The sequence below is a fragment of the Ylistrum balloti genome, unplaced genomic scaffold, assembly GCF_031769215.1.
Source record: "Ylistrum balloti isolate Yb309-2 unplaced genomic scaffold, AGI_CSIRO_Ybal_v1 Utg370816, whole genome shotgun sequence".
In the NCBI taxonomy this organism is placed as follows: domain Eukaryota; kingdom Metazoa; phylum Mollusca; class Bivalvia; order Pectinida; family Pectinidae; genus Ylistrum; species Ylistrum balloti.
In genome coordinates this window covers 47,941-69,382 of record NW_026782472.1, presented here as the reverse complement: position 1 = coordinate 69,382, position 21,442 = coordinate 47,941, and the positions used below count along the sequence as shown (strand labels likewise).

Genomic DNA, 21,442 nt, shown 5'->3' with positions numbered 1-21,442 from the left:
CGGACCGTCTCTCCTCTCAAACAAAACACAAATCAGAAGTGCATTCATTCTAAGCAGTGAATTAACAGCCAGGAACAACAAAGTTGCAGTATTAGAATGTTTACTTAAATACAAACCACACTAAGTAAATAGTTTATATACTTATTTGATAATAAAATACCAGATCAAAGAGTTTATGTCATTAAATGTCTCGGTCCTGAATTATCAGCGTTTTTTCATTAACCTTAAAGGTTACAAAAACGCCGGCCCTTAACTGTGATGTGACATGACAACGAAAATGCAATGTCGATATTTTCAAACCTCGGAGCTGTATTTACTATGGACGGATAGTGCATTGCATAAAGGATATTGTTCACTGTTAGTTATTTGCTGGCTGATACAATTCGCAAGTAAACTGATTACATTTCCAGGCAAATACACATGTCAACATAAATCCACGGCAATCATCTACGTGGAAACATCGGTTAGCACAATCGGTTTCCTGTGACACTTGGGTAGTAGCTATGCGTGTCAAGTGTTTCGGAACCTCCTCGAGCTTTGGTGGCCAAACGCGCTCAAACAGCATTCTTTCGGGATCCTCAGATCTGTACATGTTGACGTAGCTGGAGTTGAAAACTTCACTGACAACGTATGCCATTTGAAGAGCTAGAAAAATCAGAGAACAGAACTAATGCAGCATTTTCAACTTCAGGCTCTAAGTGAATGAAACATGGAAAATGATTTTGATGAATACATTTCTATTTATCACCAGGTATTGTGAAACTGTAACAACATATATCGCATACAGAGTAATACACATGTATGTCATATTGTATCTATTAACATGAAAATTGATCTCTAGAACAAACTAACGTATTTCTAGTTACAACATGTTGGAACAGAAACTAGATATGTCGGTACGCCACGAATGTCCCCGCCGTCAATAAAGCTTTTCAAATATCTATTTCTAAAGGGACATTACATTTAATATACATACAAAAGAAACATAATTATGTTTACCTCAAATTAGAATTTAAATCACAACTGCATAATGGTCAGAGGTGCAATATGAACATGTACACGATGTGGTCTTTCTTTGTACAACGTTTAATTAAAATCCTCCTAAGGTTGAGAGGAGTGGCGACGACAAAGTAAAGGAAGACAGACGAAATGATGGAATGACCGAAATGACAGAAAGGTACAATAGTTTATGATACTGGCCATGTATGGCGGGGCATGAAAAGACAGATAATGCCGATCTCTCAGGAAAATCACAATTCTCACTCAATAATTCGTAACGAAATAAATTTGCGACTATGTGAAATCTCCATTGTCTTGATTATGCGGCATTCACATTCTGTCACCAGTTTGTCCCACCAGTAGGTTGTCAACATCAAACACGATAATCGGTTTGTAGTGATTTTCATTTAGACTGTCTCAGTTTCACTGAGAAGGTACATGTACAGACTTGAAAGTTTATTGTGCCAATAAGATAGAGATGATAATTTGTACGACAGGAAACCGGAGAAACTCATTAACGTCCCCAAGCTTTTTATGTCGGGTAAATTTTCACCACGATACCATCGGAGATTCTAAATCTGTCAGGAAATAATACCAGTTATGATAACTCCTTAAATTTGCTCTGAAATTGCTCTAAATAGATATTCACTAGTGAAGTCAATATTGAATTCTTCAGGATATCTGGATGTGCTGCTTATCATGTACTGACACTTACATTTTTTGCATATGAATGCGGACATGCGTTCTTCACAATCCCAAACTTTTCGTTCGCCATTTCCCGCGATAGTCCCACATAACGGTATGGTAGTCTCGGGCATATCTACGAGTACAGTAAATGGCGAAGTAAGTTGATAATTGGTAAGTTGACAGATGGTATACTTTTCTAATGACGTTTTGCTTCCTACACATACAATTCATACAACAAAGTGTATTAACAGTCATTCAAGTGCATATTAACATATGATTATGCTACTAAATAATGAAAGTAAGAATATAAAAGAAATTTGAAATACAATTATAGTTGATCAATTATCGCGTTACAAAAACTGTGTTACCTTTATCAAAATAGTCGGATAATGATCCATCGACCCAGTCATAACGCTGTTTCCTGTCCTCTGGATCGAAAGTGAAACCAACCCACGACAAATGAGTTCTGTCTGTTCCCTAAAGGAATAACTACAAAGTATGTGACAGCCGTACCTAGTCTCATAAATTAGGGCTTACAATACACCATTATACTTAGGATACATATGAACCACAAGTACTTCTTACATATACACATTGCTTTCAAGCGTTTTACTGAACAAGTAGTTGACAAGACATATTTAAATGTCGCAAGAACATCGCCATATTAAGTACGTTACTACATTTGGTTTTCATCATTACGAAATTACATACGTGATACTACAAAGCATCTGTATATTCTTTGACCTATTGTAGACTGCTAACGTACATTTCGCAAATGTATTATCTATAGTTTCATTTTTGCCATTAATCCATTCCTCGATTAAATATAAGTTGCCATTTCAACATTTCATCATTCATGATACATATATTTATATTTCTAACCCTGCTCGAGTCGTGAGAAGATATTTTTTCCACCAGTGCATATTATTCAACACGTACTTGCCAAAGTTTATTAAGAATGAAGTCCTCCTCAGCATAGTTCCATATGCTGACCAATTGTGCATCCTTCGAGCCACATATCTCCCTAGCGGTTACAAACTGGACAGGATGGACGTTAAATTGATAACAGAAACGCTTGTGATTTGTCCAGCCCAATGCGCACCCCTCTTTTGTCATACTCATACCTTTAATAGAAAAAACACAAGGAAATGAACGACCTGTCAACATATTCTTAATCAAAACTCAAATTCAATCAAACTTAAGAAAATTATGAACCAAAGTAACATTTACACGGAGACTTCTGAAACGTACAAGGAGAATAAGACCAGGGCCCGTATTCATGAAACCAGTTTCATGCTGAAGCATAGATTTTGTGCTTAAGCAGACTTTTTCATAATTCACCTAAATCATATAAAATAATACAAATGTCAAATATAAACATTGAATATAACTTTGACTTGAAGTCCTTTCAAAATTTGTTTAAAATCTTTGGCAAAATCAGTCTTATTTATTAATTTTTAACTTAAACAAGACATAAGGCTTGAGCACGAGATCGGTTTCATGAATACTGGTGTTCTGGAGCGAGCAGCAAACACAAGCAGTTTCATATCCACAAAGTATAGAATATTTCTCAATGAGATTAATATGACTAGCATAAACCTTTCCCATAATTTTCATTATCAACCTCCATCTTTAGAAACCCTCTGTTGCCAGTTTGTCCGTCAGGAAACAACTTCTTCCATGAAAATCATGATGACGGGAATGGGCCCTTGAACGTCGTCACCAATATATATGCATGCAAAATTGAATTAATTTGTGATCTTTAATCTTCTTTCATTTGTTTACGAGTTTATTTGATATTGACTTTTTTAACTTCAGCATAAAAGATTTCTTTTTCGGAACTCTTAGTCTTGCATTCCTTGTGTTAGTTACTAATGAACGTCCTAGGGTAGTGTCCTGTAACTGCACCACTATTAAGTGAATATCTTATGTTCCAAGCGTATAGAACAAAGCAAAGTTATTCAACCAAATTCACTAATGCAATTCATCCAGCGTTTTCATGCTTGTCACCAAACAATTTGTAGCTGAGTGGAACCAAAAATTAGCCTCTTGTCAGAACATATATATTGATATTTACACGTCCATTTACTTTTATTTACGAATTTTAGCTGACAAATAGAAACCACTTTTATGCAATAGAGTTAAAAGGAAAAGCAATTCTAAGATAAAAAGAAAATTTCACAAATACTTCACTCACCTAGACAAGCTACGAGCCTGGCAAGAACAATGGCAATTTTAACAACAGTCTCCATCTCTCTGGTGCGTGTTACTGTTGGCTATATGTCTGTAGACGTTAATGTGATACTGCACTGTCTATGAGGCTGTAATGCCAGTTAAAACCAGCGTTACCATTACAGCCCACAGCTAACCCCAAATAAATAAATTTTGATGAGTGATGTTATTTGTGGCTGACGAAGCCTTGTTTAGAATCGATAATGATGAAGAATATTGCGGTTGAATTTGGCGTCTATTCCCGTCTCGTGCTCCCGGCACCTTTCTTATCTCTGTGCACACGCCCCGTACATAGTGGTCCTTGTGGTATGGACTATGTTTTAACTATGTTTGTATCGACTAGTCAATATGTACATTATTTTAACATGTTTATAAATCATTTGATAACTCAACAATTAGATTTAAACAGTTATACGTCAAAAACTTTTGGGGCATCATTCTGTTATCGTTCTGTTTGAATGTATGACTTTATCCCTTCACATTCGTTCTTTTTACTCAATTTAAGATATCAATTTTTGGTTTAAAGAAATTTTAAATTTTAATATATCTCTTTTGTGAACATGACGAAAGGGAAAGTGTTTTCATTGGTGTTTAATATCCTAAACGTTGTAAACTAAAGTCTAAAACCTTTATTGGCCCTCGTGTTTAAAATCTAAATATCATTGTGTCTGATGCATGTTAGTTGTTCACCGTTACTGTTTTACACTCTGTAAATTCATGTCTAGTGAATTTCATATTCCTTCGTCACCATTTTACGCTTATCAACCTTCAAAGGAAATGCACAGTTCCAGAGAACCCAGTAATTTCTCATGAAGACCATTATTAATCTGTTGATTTATGTGTGAATGAATGTACAAATTCTTAAATGATTCTGAACCCTTACTTCTTATATAGAGGAATAGTTTTGCTATAAATATGAGTTTAACATTTTTAAGTTTCTTGTTCAAGACACCATGCTGAAATATTTTATACAATACTGTTGAAATATTGTTAACGAATGAAAATCGAAACTTAGATTTGATAAATTTGAAAAGATACAACCTACAAGATTAACTCATGCAGTCAAGGAAGAGACAGCTCTGCTCAAATATGCTCCGTAAATGTTATTGAAAAAATTCGTTCAAAATGACCGCTTGTACATTTGCTGGCTTCCCGTCCTTGTGATAAAATCAAGATCCCCTGCTGACAGACACAATCTTCAATTTGATAAGTTCCAAATTACCTCAAACATGATGTTATAAAAGATATCACTTTATTAGTGTCATTGTTATTTATATGCTGTCTGAGATGTATAAAGCAATTGACTTCTTACCATCGATTGTTTCCATCCAGTCAATATTAACTATATATCATTGTTTGCAATGCTATTTCCAGTGTTCTTGTGAAATAACACTGCCTTATCCCGATTCTGAAATTGCTTTGTTGGTTACATATGTCGCTACTCTAACTACTCGTTCAGATCAGAACAAAACACGCTTTGTCTCCATGGCATATACAACACCTATCGGCTTCCCATTTACATCGAGTTATAAGTATGGTTACAAGCCGGTGTCAAAAACTGCGTCGTCCTATCATTTCTTCAAAATGGCCAGTGTTTAAACCAATTCAAATACTTTATGTTGACAACACCAATAAAAAGGAGGGCAATATAAAAAACAAGACAAATGTACACGTAGATTTTAGGGGGAAAATACCAGGTGTTCACTAGTGTAAGCGTCTTCTGCTTTATCAGCGACAGCCACCATACAGTTAGATTAGATCTCTGTTTCAAATTATAATAATAATATCTCGTCAGTTTGACATGGATTGCATAAGCCCGATTTGAGATTTTGATACCCACCATTATTAGACGTTCTCATCAAAATTCTTCCTTTTCATGAAAAACATTTTTTTTATGTCACACTTTTACAGCCTATTGTGCCAGACGAAACATTTAGTTGAGGCTTTCAACTGATACAAGTGAAGCTAAGTAAGTAAAATGTAATCTGTTTTTACTGTTTTACAGAACACAGCGAACTAATTCAGCACTTGTTGACATCCACAGCTCGTGTGTAGTTAGAAATAGATATCGCGATAAACCGACACCGGGCTGTGATTTCTTATTTCCCTCGGGAACGAAATAGACAAATATTGATAATCGATGATGAGGAATGAAACAGAATGATATGTCTTAATCAAAAGAGCGACAAGGGAGTGAAGTATTCCGGGAGAGCAGTCTATCGACTCCGGCTAATATTATAGAACCGGCACGATCAACACCGGAAAGGGTAGACATAAAACGTGTGACCCGAGACGTTACAGTCAAGGCAGGCGTAAGTCTTCTCCCTGAAGTATAATAAGTTGCAACTATAATGTTGATCTATGGAAATGTATACATATTTCTATTGTGTACAAAAAAAGTAATTTGAACATCAAATGTACGTATAGAAATAACATTCTAAATCTTTGTTGTAACATGTCTCATTAGCGTTCAGAAAAAATTAAGTTAGCTCCCGTGGACAGAAAACAACCAAGCTCTTTCAGAACTACATTGATGTTGGTAATCAAACGTCACTTTAAGGGAAACTCCTTCCCCAGCTCACAAATCAATATTTGGTGCTAATTCAGCGGATTTATTGTTCAAATGTTAACGGCCATTTTACGACCGCTCGTAACCGACATTTTTTTATTGTGATATTTACATGATTCCACATCATCCAGAAGTTTGACTGACGAACCACGTGGTGCTATCGCGAACATACAACCAGGTCTATCGATGACCAAGAAAATAATAGGACAATGGAAAATTCTATAAACATAGTCCACTGTGGTCTCTTCATGCAAATGTCGTAAAGATGCTTTTTCTCCCTTTATCAAGAGTGGATTTCTTCTGTGACTCGATGTTTCCCATTCTAGGAACACGATAATGCTTCCATGAAAAAGGACATAAAAAGAAATCCGTTTTACTTTTTCATTGTCTTATCATTATAGCTGACATAATTAATCAACATATGAAACATCCAAATAAACTTATTACAGAATTTCATCGGCTCTCCGAATATGTGATATATAAAACTTTTTTAAGATGGAAATTCGTGTAGACCTCCTAGTATTTCCCATTTTGTCTGTGAATCTCGATTTGGATTTTAAAAGTTGATTTTAAAGAGGAATTCCGCACAAGTTCGGATTTCATAGGATGCTTTTGATGAAAACTGTACACACTCATCTATTATGCTGTTATGGAACTCGAACCCATGTTATTTATAGGCTGAACAGAAAATGAAATATTTGTGTAAATTAGAAAATCAACAGAAAATAAGTCTAATGAAGAAATAAAATTGTAACCCTAGCAGAAACTTTAGTGAACAGCACACTTGTGTATTTACTCAATACTCTGCATGAAATTTGTGACCCAGTGACCTTCAGTTCCGGATTTCCCGATGAACTATATTTAGAAGGTTTGTCTGGGAATATTCCCACTAATTTGGCCTATCCAAACTGACCACGACAGAAGTATTTTGATACTAAAAATATTGTTAAAAGTCATTTGAAACAGTTCTTGAAAGGTATAGAACAGACAGAAATTGTTCAACTTGGGTAGAATAACTCTTTAACACAGTTGAGATTTATTCTTCGTTGACATGTTTTGGCTCCTAAACTGTATTTTGTTTATTTTTAATTTTTTTGTTCTTACACATTTCCTCAGCATGTAAGAATTCATTATTCATTTATTTATTTATGTCGTCAAATGTGTAAATACATTGCAAATTGCAACACAGGGGGAATAACTCTTATAAAAAAATATATAAAGTTACCAGACTATGAGAGTGCTGATATCGTGAATTTTAGCATGAACAGCTTTATACAATGTTGCACAGGCTGGAATACCAAATTGTCAGAACTTTAGGTCATGATAATCGCCATGAGATGTGTTTGAAGAAGATAAGCTTATAGACATATATCTGTGCTCTGAGAAGTAAAATCAGTTCAAATATTAAACTTGTGATGATAATTGTTTTGAAAGGTCAGATTTGAAAACGTAATTTAAAAGCAAAAAAATCAATATGTTGCTACACCTTTTCTTTCGATAGAAGCATCAGAATGTGTAACAGGAAATAATTCATTTTCAGATATTATTCTTAAGTTTTTGCTGAATAACAGATATTCTTTCATATTTCCGTGGCAACCCTTTTTAAAAATAAATCTTAGTCTTTCATTAATTTTAAAATGATGCTTGAATATCTAGAAACAAAATAATCATTTACTCGACCATCTTCTAGTATCTTACGTTTTTAAAACTTAATGCGCTGATTCAGAAATTTTCGAGCATTTTTAATCGAAAGTGAAGTGTCGCTGTGCTTTAATCTTTACAATTTCCACCCAAATAGTAAGTGCTTCCAACACCAAGAAATAAACAGAAATCGACAGAAATTGCTAAGACAAATATAGTTTATATGCTTACATGAATTTGGTTAAAGTCGAAAGAAGGATGGGCATGAAGGACAGTAATGAACGTTCTCTTAAAACTTCAGGAACTCGTAATAGCAACTACGTGTATCATGTAGGGGATGTGACAGTCCCTTGCTGGTACAAAGTGGATAATAAGTATTAATCTAGCATCCATGTCCTTGTTATTGAAGAGTGAATCGTCTGCCAGTACGGTATTGTACATCCGCAGATTCTATTTTTAGAATTTAATAGTCTGTCAGTAATTGTCCTGTTAGGGGCGGCACGTGCTCTGTACTGATAATACACAATACAGCTAATACTCGTGGTGTACTGAAGCCAGGGCATAGTGTGGCATAACGTGATGTCATCACTTAATTTAATTAATACGGGATCTTTTTATAAATGGTATATGTTATCAAGAATTACAATGTATTAGTGTTATCACAATTATAAAAAATATTAAGCTAATCAAAATAGGGGACATTCAACTGTTGGGATTGGTAGGGTTGGGCTGGAAGAGTAAAGACGTTTAAGCCGACCTGTAAAGATGGGGACAAGGGTATGCATGTGTGGTTAGAAATGAGGGAATGAGAACGTGCAGGAGCTGGATGAAAGAGGCGTGGAAAGATAATTATGGGTGTTAGAGAGTTTCCTTGGTATATTGGAAGAAAGATATGCAAGTGCGGAGAGGTGTTTTGAAATTAAAATGTCATCGTTCGAAAAAGATTGGTAGGAGATGGCGGAAGACTAAGGAGGGCAATTGTAAATAGGGTTATAAGGAACGGAGGATTTGTAATTGTAGGCAGGGTTGTATGAAAGACAGACATAGGTAAATAAAGTTTGGTAATAGATCGGTAGGCTGGTTCAGGATAAAGGACGATACGGTCGAAACGGAGTCAGGTATAGCTAGGAATTGTAGGATGGGGAACAAAAGATATCATAGAAAGGCGTCCGTAGATATTAGACAGGTAGACTAATTTGTAATCAAGAAAGGTGATACCATAAAGGCGTGGAAAGGCAGGTATGCAAATAGGTAAGGAAAGTGATATTATAAGGATGTAGATAGGCAGGTAATATTATATGTAATCAATTAAAGTGATAATATAAGGACGTAGATAGATAGGTAGAGTTTGATAGAAAATGATGTCATAGGCGGTATTGGTCTGTAGTTTTGGTGATAGTAGCAATGAATCAGCTGGGTCGGAGAGGATAGATATTGTAGTGGAAGAGAATAGTCAATATGGAAAATAGAGGCATAGGCTGACAGAGATGGAGGGCTGGGCAACTAGGGAATAGTGAGAGAGGAGGGTTAAAGCATGTAACAAATTTTGCCTCTTACTTTCAATATAGTTATATGATGATTTAGCCTGTAAGTTGACAACGTCTACCTGTCCACTTTGTGACGAATCGATTATGACAGCATTGTTATCATATATTCGCGAATAGACCTACATAGATTTGGTCATTATCTGTTAACTAATCTGTGGACAGCATGGGTCTACAGACATTACGTCATTCGCCGTGTTGGTGTTTGGTAAAAAGTCGATAAGGATGTTCTGTGTACGAATATACATAGTAAGATAACACTTCTATAATCTTCTATTTTCAGTTTACCTAAGTAAATTTATGTCAGATTTCTTTGTGTCTTTGTCACTAAATAATAAGGTCAAAAGTCAGGATGACAATTAGCTTATCCTATTTCAAAGTAAACCAACATGTGATATATTTCTCTAGTGACGCGAAACAACTCAAAGTTCAAGAGGATAAAACGCTTGCTTGTCAATATCCCCAACGTAACGGACAGCTGTTCATTTCATCAGTCAGGCGCGTCAGACGCAGATCTCTCCAATCGATACGAGTTCCGGAGAGAAATATCAATCTGGTCGGAAATCAGATTTTATCGATAGCTGACTTCGAGAAGGTAAGCATGCTGTTTGTTACATTGTTATATACAGTTTTCATGGTAATTACTAGCCAGATTTTATATTATTACCTTTCCGGGTCTTTTTCAGAGCGCTATTTTATACAAGGAGATTTGAAGTTGTGCTATTTATGTTTCAGTACCCGAAATTTAATTTGTTGCTCATAAAAAAATCAATAGATCTTTGAGGATGTCATACTTATTCACTGTGTCTAGCATCTATAAATTGCTTGCATGGAAATAATCAGAGTATTGCTTTCAAATTAAGCGATATTTTTGCTGAAATCAACTGGGATAATTCCGTCTCAACAGGTTTTGTGAACAATTTGAAATATCTTAAATACTTAAAATCTAAGCTTATATAACGTTCATAAATATACAATATTTACATATCAGCGTACTCTGTAATGGTTATTGTGTGCTGAACATATGTGACCTCTTGTCCAACACTTAGGTGTAGTTGAACGTCATAAAGAAACTTTAATCTTGATAGTTCACTGTTACCAAGGATGGGACGATTTAGAGTTCTGTGACAACTAACAAATTTAACGTTCTTTTTCCCCAGAATGTTTGGTGAAGTAAAGGTGTCTTTCCTGTAATTTGACCAGATGGACTACCAAACAGCATTTAATATACTTGACGGTTGTCCAAGCATCCATCAGATTTTGATTTCGAACAGAGATGGAGAGCGTTTGAAAGCGTCGGAGAGTTGGGAGGAAAATTCAGGCATTGTGAAGACAATAACAAATATTGTTTATAATAGCGGACATACTTCCTTGTTTAATCTGTCCCTACGTTGTGGTCTATTCTCGTGTGTGAAGGGGTGTGCTTCTGTACTGGGAAAAGACCACGAAACAGGGCGGATTGTAGTGATATTTCACCACGAGGACATTATTGTGACTCTTGTTGGAGCCGAAGAGCCACAGAAGTCTTACTTAAAACATGTTAAACACGCGCTTGGAATCAATATGAACGCCAACAATGACAATGGGGACCTTGAGGCTGTATTGCTATTAGACTCCAGTAATCGATATCGTGGTTAGTTTCCGTGTTTAAGTTTCCATGGAAATGGTATTGTAACGGATCGAGGAAATGGTTTCAAACCTATATGCGACTCGTGCTTACTGTAAATGTGTGCATTGGAGCGAATCAAACACAACGTTAGAAAATCAATAGTTTAGATCATCGCTGAATTTAACATCGATTTTACAAGTTTAGATTTGCTTGTTTTACCAGATGGACGGTCCCCAAAAAGGGGTTTATGTAAAAACTTCATCATCCATGTCTATTTTTGTTCACATGCTAATTCCCTTTGTTTCTCATCGTGTGATTTTTTTTAGTTATTAGATTCGTTTTATAATAAATTATCATTGAGTCACAAAAGAGTCGTAATTTGAGATTTATGTCTTATTGTTACATGATATTCAGTAGTCAGAATATTGAAACTTGGAGACAAATTACTGTATATTTATATTATCACAACGTGCCTGTTGTACACATGGCTGTAATCCTGAATAATAAATGAAAAGAGTACTGTGTAAAGCGGGAGTTGAACAGCTGTGTCAGATTGTCACAATATTACCAAACCTGTTGAACTTATTGTTTGCAATAAATACACACAGGGAAGGAAATGCTTTATTAAATTATATATCTCACAAATATGGCACATTTTAACAAGATCGCTAGAATATTGATGTTACTTTATAAGAATAGAATATCTGCGCAGTTTCGTTTAATCGTACCTGACATCATACTGAGACCAATGTAGTTTATCGTTACGAAATAGAAAGCTTCATTTGAATGATTTATAACATCGATTTATGAGATCGATAAAATTGAAAGTTACTTGTAATGTGTTGTCCGTCGCCGCAATAAGCCAGCTGGCGTCTTCATATTTTACCAATTTGATAAAGTATATTGTTAGGGATGGAGTTCGGTAACTTTTTTTGTTGTCTTGAATGAATTGCGAAATATTTTAAATCAATCGTACTATTATAAACTTTTGTAAATGTCATAATGCACATTTAAGATGAGTAAGGAATTATCTTTGTACGAATATATTAACTGTGACGTTGTCGAGACTTTATATATTAATTAAGTGATGCCGTAAAAATGTCATTGACAATAATGCTATAAAGAGAAGTTTATAAGTTTATAATCAAAAACACAATTCACAATAAACATAACTGACACGTAGAGTTAAAATTCTAAAGAGTTTGTTTCGACGTATAACAATATATCCCCCTTCAATGTCATAGAAAAAATACGTCATAGTATCAAAATTAATACATTATAGAGAAATTTAACAGTAAGATTGCCACCTTAGAAAACACAAGTTCACATCAGTGTCACAAAGACTTCCAAGTGTGAAAGAAATCGGTTGAAAACAGAGGGAGAAGAAGAACCCATGGCATATACCAAACCTGTCGAGTCTAGATAATCTGGTGATACATGTTTTCATGGTAAAGCCTGCTGTGAACAAATAAAGGGCGATAACTGTTCAAAATACTAGTTAAACTATAAATGCCGTCAGGGAAACTTGATTTCATATCATAATTATTAAGTCCATCCATTTTCAAGGAATTGAGTTTTGAAACTAAGGATGGTCTCCGGATAATGCTGGAAAAAAGGTTAATAACTCTTCCTAACTTGTTTTAATTAAAATTGTTCAGGAAAAAACAACACTTCCTATTCTACATAGTGATAAAGCCAAATTAACTCTGATAAGACCGATCGAAAAACTGTGGAAGATTTTCTGACAAAGATTACTAGTAGGATTATAAAAAAATAAGGGTCAGCTTAACTTTTCTGGTCGATGTTTTAAATAAATGACAACACATTTTGTTTTTGTTTTTAATAACAGGAAATGCTCTGCACACTTCAAGTTACATCCGGAGACTACTGGATAATCGTATCTACTTGAAGCTTGGTGTCTACTGATAATTTCATTGTTACAAATCTGTGAAATGATTAGGGAAGGAAATGTATAGAAACACTCTGTGAATCATTTAATTCGTGCACCATTCCGGAGATGTCAAACGAGGCTTACTTTTATCAAAACAACACATTATTATCCTCTGTTAATATTTAAGCCTGAACAACATTTTTTTTATAATAGGATTAAACAGGATCACACTTCATATAGACACGGAATTTAAAAAAAGCAGGAAAAAATCCGATGAGGAAGCCAAAATTCCTATCAGTTAATTCCCCCCTGTACGACATCCCTTACCTAGGGGGCTGACGTTAGAACTGGATTTGCTGTTGGAGATGGAGGGATCGAGTAACGAATCCGTAGCGGATTGGAGATTCGAATAACAAATCCGTTACAACGGATATGAGATTGGAGATATGAATAACGAATCCGCTGCGGGATTGGAGAATCAAAAATTATTTATATAAATTACAATATTTAAATTTTTTTTTTAACTTTTTCTCTATGTATCATCTATAATCCTTTAATAAAATTTATACCAGTAATATTTTGGGGATTCGAATAACGAGCGGATTGGTGATTCCGGCTCTGGTTTCGTATTTTAAATCTTGAATCTCCAATAATGAATCCGCTATCTTCAGTCCCCTCCTTACAGGTACCAACACGATGTACGTGGCAAACTTGTCGCCTACATAAGTCGCCTGTGATTGTGGTGTCTAGTATACACTGGTCTACAATATAATGTGTCTCCTACACAATAAGTCCACCGCTGATGTACATATATGTCGTATATGAGACACTTCATCAGTGTTCAAAGCAAACGTGTACCTATCTAGTTTATCTCTTCTAGTTTATAGGCTTATTACATGTCTAATCATTTTTCGATGTCTGGGAAAGTCATCAAGAAAAAAATATCAAAATAAAATCATACATGAGGCATTGTGTTAGAATCGCCATGATGTTATCAGGCGTTATAAATACGAGGAGAAAAGTAGAGAATATATATTCAAAATCGACAGTGCTAAAAGTGGACAGATTTTCAATATTTCAAATTTCTGCTTTTTTAATCAACCTGTTTTATCATTTGATAATCACATTTGTCTGCAGGATTCACTGTTATTTACATAGCCTGCAGCACGCCACCTGGTGACGATAAAGTAATGCAACAGTTTCACCAGATGTCGCTGTTCTCAAACTCATTACACTAGATGAGCCTCGCGTCACACCAAATATAGTATAAAGGAAAGTTGATAGAGGGAGAACATACGTAACTCCGAGATAGTTGATGTGATAATTAATTAAATACCACTGATCTGATATAAACTCTTGCAGCACACTAAGATATAGTTGAATTACCGGGAAAACGTTACTTCAGGTTTTTATGTTACAAAGAATTTAAGCTATACTCCACTATGTATACTGTAAGCGATGTATATGGTGTGTGTTAAACATAAACAGCATCACAGAAAAGGTGTCAAAGATGGATGTATTAACCTTTACATTACAACAAGGTATCATTGAATCAGTCATTCTGTATCAGAATCCATCTCTATAAGCGGAAAATTTCATGTTATTTCTACAATAAATACAAAATCGGCTTTTAATCATGTTTATGATCCAGCCTCAAACACAGATAAGTGTTATTAATTCACAGGAATGTGAAACATATTTAAAATGTCGAAAAATATCATAACGTCCAAAGATGTGTCATTTTAGCTTTATCATCGTAAATCTGCAATTCGTCATGTAATTGCCTCGACATGTAACAATCTGGTATATAATTATATTTAATATACAGTGTACCAAACAGCTGGTTCAACCTGAATTGTTGTCACACAAATGCCATATTTTCATCACCCAAATTGTTTTTAAAAATACCAAGAGTAGACAGAAACTCATCACCAATGTGACTCGCCACGGACATTTCTGTCAATAAATATTTCTCAATTTGATTGCTTTTGATGGCCTTCATGCGCGTGTAAATAATGGTTAAGTCACATGGCGAGTACAAGAACGGACCACTACAGACAGACGGAACGATGTCTCCGGGAGCTATGATGTGTAACATCTGTATGTTAATGAGCTTGTCATAATGAATCGTAGCATTAACACAAATATATATTAATCATTATTATATTAATTCAACAAATACGACAAACCTATTTTAATGTAATGGTAAAGTCGTAGTCGTGTGTAATGTAATGATACAGACATAGTCGTGTGTAGTGTAATGATACAGACATAGTCGTGTGTAGTGTAATGGTACAGACATAGTCGTGTGTAGTGTAATGGTACAGACATAGTCGTGTGTAGTGTAATGGTACAGACAAAGCCGTGTGTAGTGTAATGGTACAGACATATTCGTTTGTAGTGTAATGATACAGACATAGTCGTGTGGAGTGTAATAGTACAAACATAGCCTTGTGTAGTGTAATGGTACAGACACAGTCGTGTGTAGTGTAATGGCACAGACATAGTCGTGTGTAGTGTAATGGTACAGACATAGCCGTGTGTAGTGTAATGGTACAGACATAGCCTTGTGTAGTGTAATGGTACAGACATAGTCGTGTGTAGTGTAATGGTAAAGTCGTAGTCGTGTGTAGTGTAATGATACAGACATAGTCGTGTGTAGTGTAATGGTACAGACATAGTTATGTGTAGTGTAATGGTACAGACATAGTGTGTAATGGTACAGACAGACATAGTCGTGTGGAGTGTAATGGTACAGACATAGTCGTGTGTAGTGTAATGGCACAGACATAGTCGTGTGTAGTGTAATGGTACAGACATAGCCGTGTGTAGTGTAATGGTACAGACACAGTTGTGTGTAGTGTAATGGTACAGACACAGCGATGTGTAGTGTAATGGTAAAGTCGTAGTCGTGTGTAATGTAATGATACAGACATAGTCGTGTGTAGTGTAATGATACAGACATAGTCGTGTGTAGTGTAATGGTACAGACATAGTCGTGTGTAGTGTAATGGTACAGACATAGTCTTGTGTAGTGTAATGGTACAGACAAAGTAGTGTGTAGTGTAATGGTACAGACATAGTCTTGTGTAGTGTAATGGTACAGACATAGCCGTGTGTAGTGTAATGGTACAGACATAGTCGTGTGTAGTGTAATGGCACAGACATAGTCGTGTGTAGTGTAATGGTACAAACATTGTCGTGTGTAGTTTAATGGTACAGACATAGCCGTGTGTAGTGTAATGGTACAGACATAGTCGTGTGTAGTGTAATGGTACAGACATAGTCGTGTGTAGTGTAATGGTACAGACATAGTCGTGTGTAGTGTAATGGTACAGACATAGTCGTGTGTAGTGTAATGGTACAGACATAGTCGTGTGTAGTGTAATGGTACAGACATAGTCGTGTGTAGTGTAAGGTATATACATAGTCGTGTGTAGTGTAATGGTACAGAAATAGCCGTGTGAAGTGTAATGGTACAGACATAGTCGTGTGTAGTGTAATGGTACAGACATAGTCGTGTGTAGTGTAATGGTACAGACACAGTCGTGTGTAGTGTAATGGCACATAGTCGTGTGTAGTGTAATGGTACAGACATAGTCGTGTGTAGTGTAATGGTACAGACATAGTCGTGTGTAGTGTAATGGCACAGACATAGTCGTGTGTAGTGTAATGGTACAGACATAGCCGTGTGTAGTGTAATGGTACAGACATAGCCGTGTGTAGTATAATGATACAGACATAGTCTTGTGTAGTGTAAAGACATAGACATGGTCGTGTGTAGTGTAATGGTACAGACATAGTCTTGTGTAGTGTAATGGTACAGACAAAGTCGTGTGTAGTGTAATGATACAGACATAGTCGTGTGTAGTGTAATGGTACAGACATACCTGTGTGTAGTGTAATGGTACAGACACAGTTGTGTGTAGTGTAATGGTACAGATACAGCGATGTGTAGTGTAATGGTACACAGTAGACATAGTCGTGTGTAGTGTAATGGTACAGACATAGTCGTGTGTAGTGTAATGGTACAGACATAGTCGTGTGTAGTGTAATGGTACAGACATAGTCGTGTGTAGTGTAATGGTACAGACAAAGTCGTGTGTAGTGTAATGGTACAGACATAGTGTAGTGTAATGGTACAGACATGTCGTGTGTAGTGTGAGTGTAGTGTAATGGTACAGACATAGTCTTGTGTAGTGTAATGGTACAGACAAAGTCGTGTGTAGTGTAATGATACAGACATAGTCGTGTTTAGTGTAATGGTACAGAAATAGCCGTGTGAAGTGTAATGGTACAGACATAGTCGTGTGTAATGTAATGATACAGACATAGTCGTGTGTAGTGTAATGATACAGACATAGTCGTGTGTAGTGTAATGGTACAGACATAGTCGTGTGTAGTGTAATGGCACAGACATAGTCGTGTGTAGTGTAATGGTACAGACATAGTCGTGTGTAGTGTAATGGTACAGACATAGCCGTGTGTAGTGTAATGGTACAGACATAGTCGTGTGTAGTGTAAAGACATAGACATGATCGTGTGTAGTTTAATGGTACAGACATAGCCGTGTGCAGTGTAATGGTACAGACATAGTCGTGTGTAGTGTAATGGTACAGATATAGTCGTGTGTAGTGTAATGGTACAGACATAGCCGAGTGTAGTGTAATGGTACAGACATAGTCTTGTGTAGTGTAGTGTAATGGTACAGACATAGTCGTGTGTAGTGTAATGGTACAGACATAGCCGTGTGTAGTGTAATGGTACAGACATAGCCGAGTGTAGTGTAATGGTACAGACATAGTCTTGTGTAGTGTAATGGTACAGACAAAGTCGTGTGTAGTGTAATGGTACAGACATAGTCGTGTGTAGTGTAATGGTACAGACATAGCCGTGTGTAGTGTAATGGTACAGACATAGTCGTGTGTAGTGTAATGGTACAGACATAGCCGTGTGTAGTGTAATGGTACAGACATAGCCGTGTGTAGTGTAATGGTACAGACATATTCGTGTGTAGTGTAATGATACAGACATAGTCGTGTGTAGTGTAATGGTACAGACATAGTCGTGTGTAGTGTAATGGCACAGACATAGTCGTGTGTAGTGTAATGGTACAGACATAGCCGTGTGTAGTGTAATGGTAGACACTGATGTAGTGTGTGTAGTGTAAATATAGACACTATGTAGGACGTGTACTATAACACTGATGTAGGACTACCGTCTGTACTATAGACACTACCGTCTATATTTGGATAAACTTCATTGTGATTACCTACCCGAATTCATTTTCCTTTTTACATCCGGTCACATTTAGGTTGAATCAGGAGATAACACGCCATACCTATTTTACGATACATTTCACAAAACTTAAATAGAATGGAAACAGTTATATCCTTGAAATATACTTATAGATTATATATATATTGTTTACATAGCGTGTGCACGTCTAATGCTTTAGAAATATACTTATAGGTGATATATATATTGTTTACATAGCGTGTGCACGTCTAATGCTTTAGAAATATACTTATAGATGATATATATATTGTTTACATAGCGTGTGCACGTCTAATGCTTTAGAAATATACTTATAGGTGATATATATATCGTTTACATAGCGTGTGCACGTCTAATGCTTTAGAAATATACTTATAGGTGATATATATATTGTTTACATAGCGTGTGTATGTTTAGTACTTTAGAAATAAAATACATTAATGAATTTGTTTTCACAAAAACATGGCAACAATGTGATAAGCTATATGTTATATAAGTCAGCGACCACATAAACTGAAAATGTTGCATACCATATTTGTCATTCAATATGTCCGAGGAGCTAACATGTTACTGATTATGGCTAAAATCATAGGACAATGGATGAACATTGGTTTATTGTATTACGGAGCAGCTTTTTAGTGGGCTTATTATCAGGCATGGGCTTATTGCCAAATAGATTTGGCAAGTATTGCAGCTGAAAGACGTTGGTGACTGATGAGTGACCACAGCAAACTTCAGATAGTCCTAGCTGAATGACTGTTCGTCGCGTCAAATCTTATGATTAAATTGATTAAGTGATAAGAAAGAACAATTACTAAGTTAAACAATATTTAATTAGTCTTAATAAAGCATGTTACAGGGACTGAACAGGTTTCACATTACATGGTAGTGTAGATAACTAATAGTGTTGCATGTTAATTGTTGTACTTATATACACTTGGCCATTAGTTAGGAACCATATCTTCGATTGGGTTTCATTTTGTTTTTTGTATCTAAAAATTCCACTCAACATGATATACATGTATAGGAATGTTTTTAAGCATCTGACGAAAATTTACATAACCAGAAGTGCTGTACCATTTTTCAAAAAGCTGAGGTCAAAAGACATTCCCAAAGTCCAGAGAAAAACTGACTTTCAACTTCTATAATGAATGGATACGTGATCAAATCATGTCACTTTATTACGATCGTTAATTTATCAACGAGTTCTGTTGGAAATGACGGAAATGTCATTATCGGGCATAGCTACCACGCTTCTGGAACATTACTTATGCCTATCGTCTTATATCATTGACCAGACGCCGAAGCTGGTTCTGAGGAACTCTTTGCCACTCATGGATCAAGGCAGTCCTTGATTCCCCAGTTGTTTGGACTTTTGATCCCGTGTATTTACTTTTTGTCTGAGACAGTACCATCCATGCTTAATTAGGTTCATGTCTGGTGACATTGCAAGCCATACAAGCGTCTCTGACACTTCTTGTTGAAGATATTCTACACTATAGGCGGGCTCTGTGTGGGTTTGGCATTATCATCAATAATGAGAGGCCATTTTGTCAATAGATGGGCATCGAACTTCGGAACAACTACGGTCAAAGAATCTGATCAAGCACATGCATGCGAAGCTTACAGTTTAGAGAAAAAAACATCCCAAAAAGTTAAACCACCACTAAATGCTATGTTGCCCAGCATGTGATGCTAATGGTAGGCAGTACATTTTTCTCGGTCTCCAAACACGGACTCTGCCGTCAGTCAGACTATGTAAGTGGACTCCTCGTCAAGACCTAATATTCCATGCCTGGTGATCACGAGCTTCATGTCTACTTGCTCGCTTTTGCCTCCCAGTCAACAGAAGACGTGTTACTGGTTGGCGAAAGCTATGTCGCATAATGCTCAAACATCTGTTGACAGTACGCTGGCAAACGCGAACATTCACGTTCCTTTGTCCTCCAAACCTTTTGATAGTAAATGGGACTCGCCTCGCATGTCAACACAAAAGTCTACCTTCTCTATCAGAAATTAGAGGTCTCTGGTATTTTAGCATAGTGGATTAGATGGTCGTGTGTAATGTTTTAGAAAGAGTTGTGTGTATGGTAATATTATAAACACAGGCGTGTGTAGTGGGATGATAGAGACATGACCGTGTGTAATGTTATAGACATGGCCGTGTGTAATGTTATAGTGGCCGTGTGTAATGTTATAGACATGTGTAATGTTATAGACATGGCCGTGTGTAATGCTATAGACATGACTGTGTGTAATGTTATAAACATGACCGTGTGTAATGTTATAGACATGGCCGTGTGTAATGTTATAGACATGGCCGTGTGTAATGTTATAGACATGGCCGTGTGTAATGTTATAGACATGGCCGTGTGTAATGTTAAAAAGGACCGTGTGTAATGTTATAGACATGACCGTGTGTAATGTTATAGACATGACTGTGTGTAATGTTATAAACATGACCGTGTGTAATGTTATAGACATGGCCGTGTGTAATGTTATAGGCCTGTGTGTAATGTTATAGACATGACCGTGTGTAATGTTATAGACATGGCCGTGTGTAATGTTATAGACATGGCCGTGTGTAATGTTAAAAAGGACCGTGTGTAATGTTATAGACATGACCGTGTGTAATGTTATAGACATGGCCGTGTGTAATGTTATAGACATGGCCATGTGTAATGTTATAGACAAGGCCGTGTGTAATGTTATAGACATGGCCGTGTGTAATATTATAGACATGACTGTGTGTAATGTTATAGGCATGGCAGTGTGTAATGTTATAGACATGACCGTGTGTAATGTTATAGACATGGCCGTGTGTAATGTTATAGACATGAACGTGTGTAATGTTATAGGACTGTGTGTAATGTTATAGACATGGCCGTGTGTAATGTTATATATAAGTAAGTAATGCTATAGACAGAGCTGAATACACATATACATCTGTGGACAATGCTGTGCTTGGCATTATCTTCTAGACAGAACCATGT

General features: G+C 36.1%; 1 protein-coding gene across 1 annotated transcript; it reads right to left on the bottom strand.

Moving 5' to 3' along the window:
- Nucleotides 1-358: 358 nt before the first annotated feature.
- Nucleotides 359-2,808, bottom strand: LOC132558720 (snaclec bothrojaracin subunit alpha-like). Its single transcript, XM_060223316.1, has 4 exons — nt 2,626-2,808; nt 2,055-2,163; nt 1,715-1,819; nt 359-645 (listed from the first exon to the last, which is right to left on the bottom strand). The coding sequence occupies exons 1-4, from the start codon at nt 2,806-2,808 to the stop codon at nt 359-361; spliced, it is 684 nt and encodes a 227-aa protein (XP_060079299.1).
- Between the last annotated feature and the right edge of the window lie 18,634 nt (nt 2,809-21,442).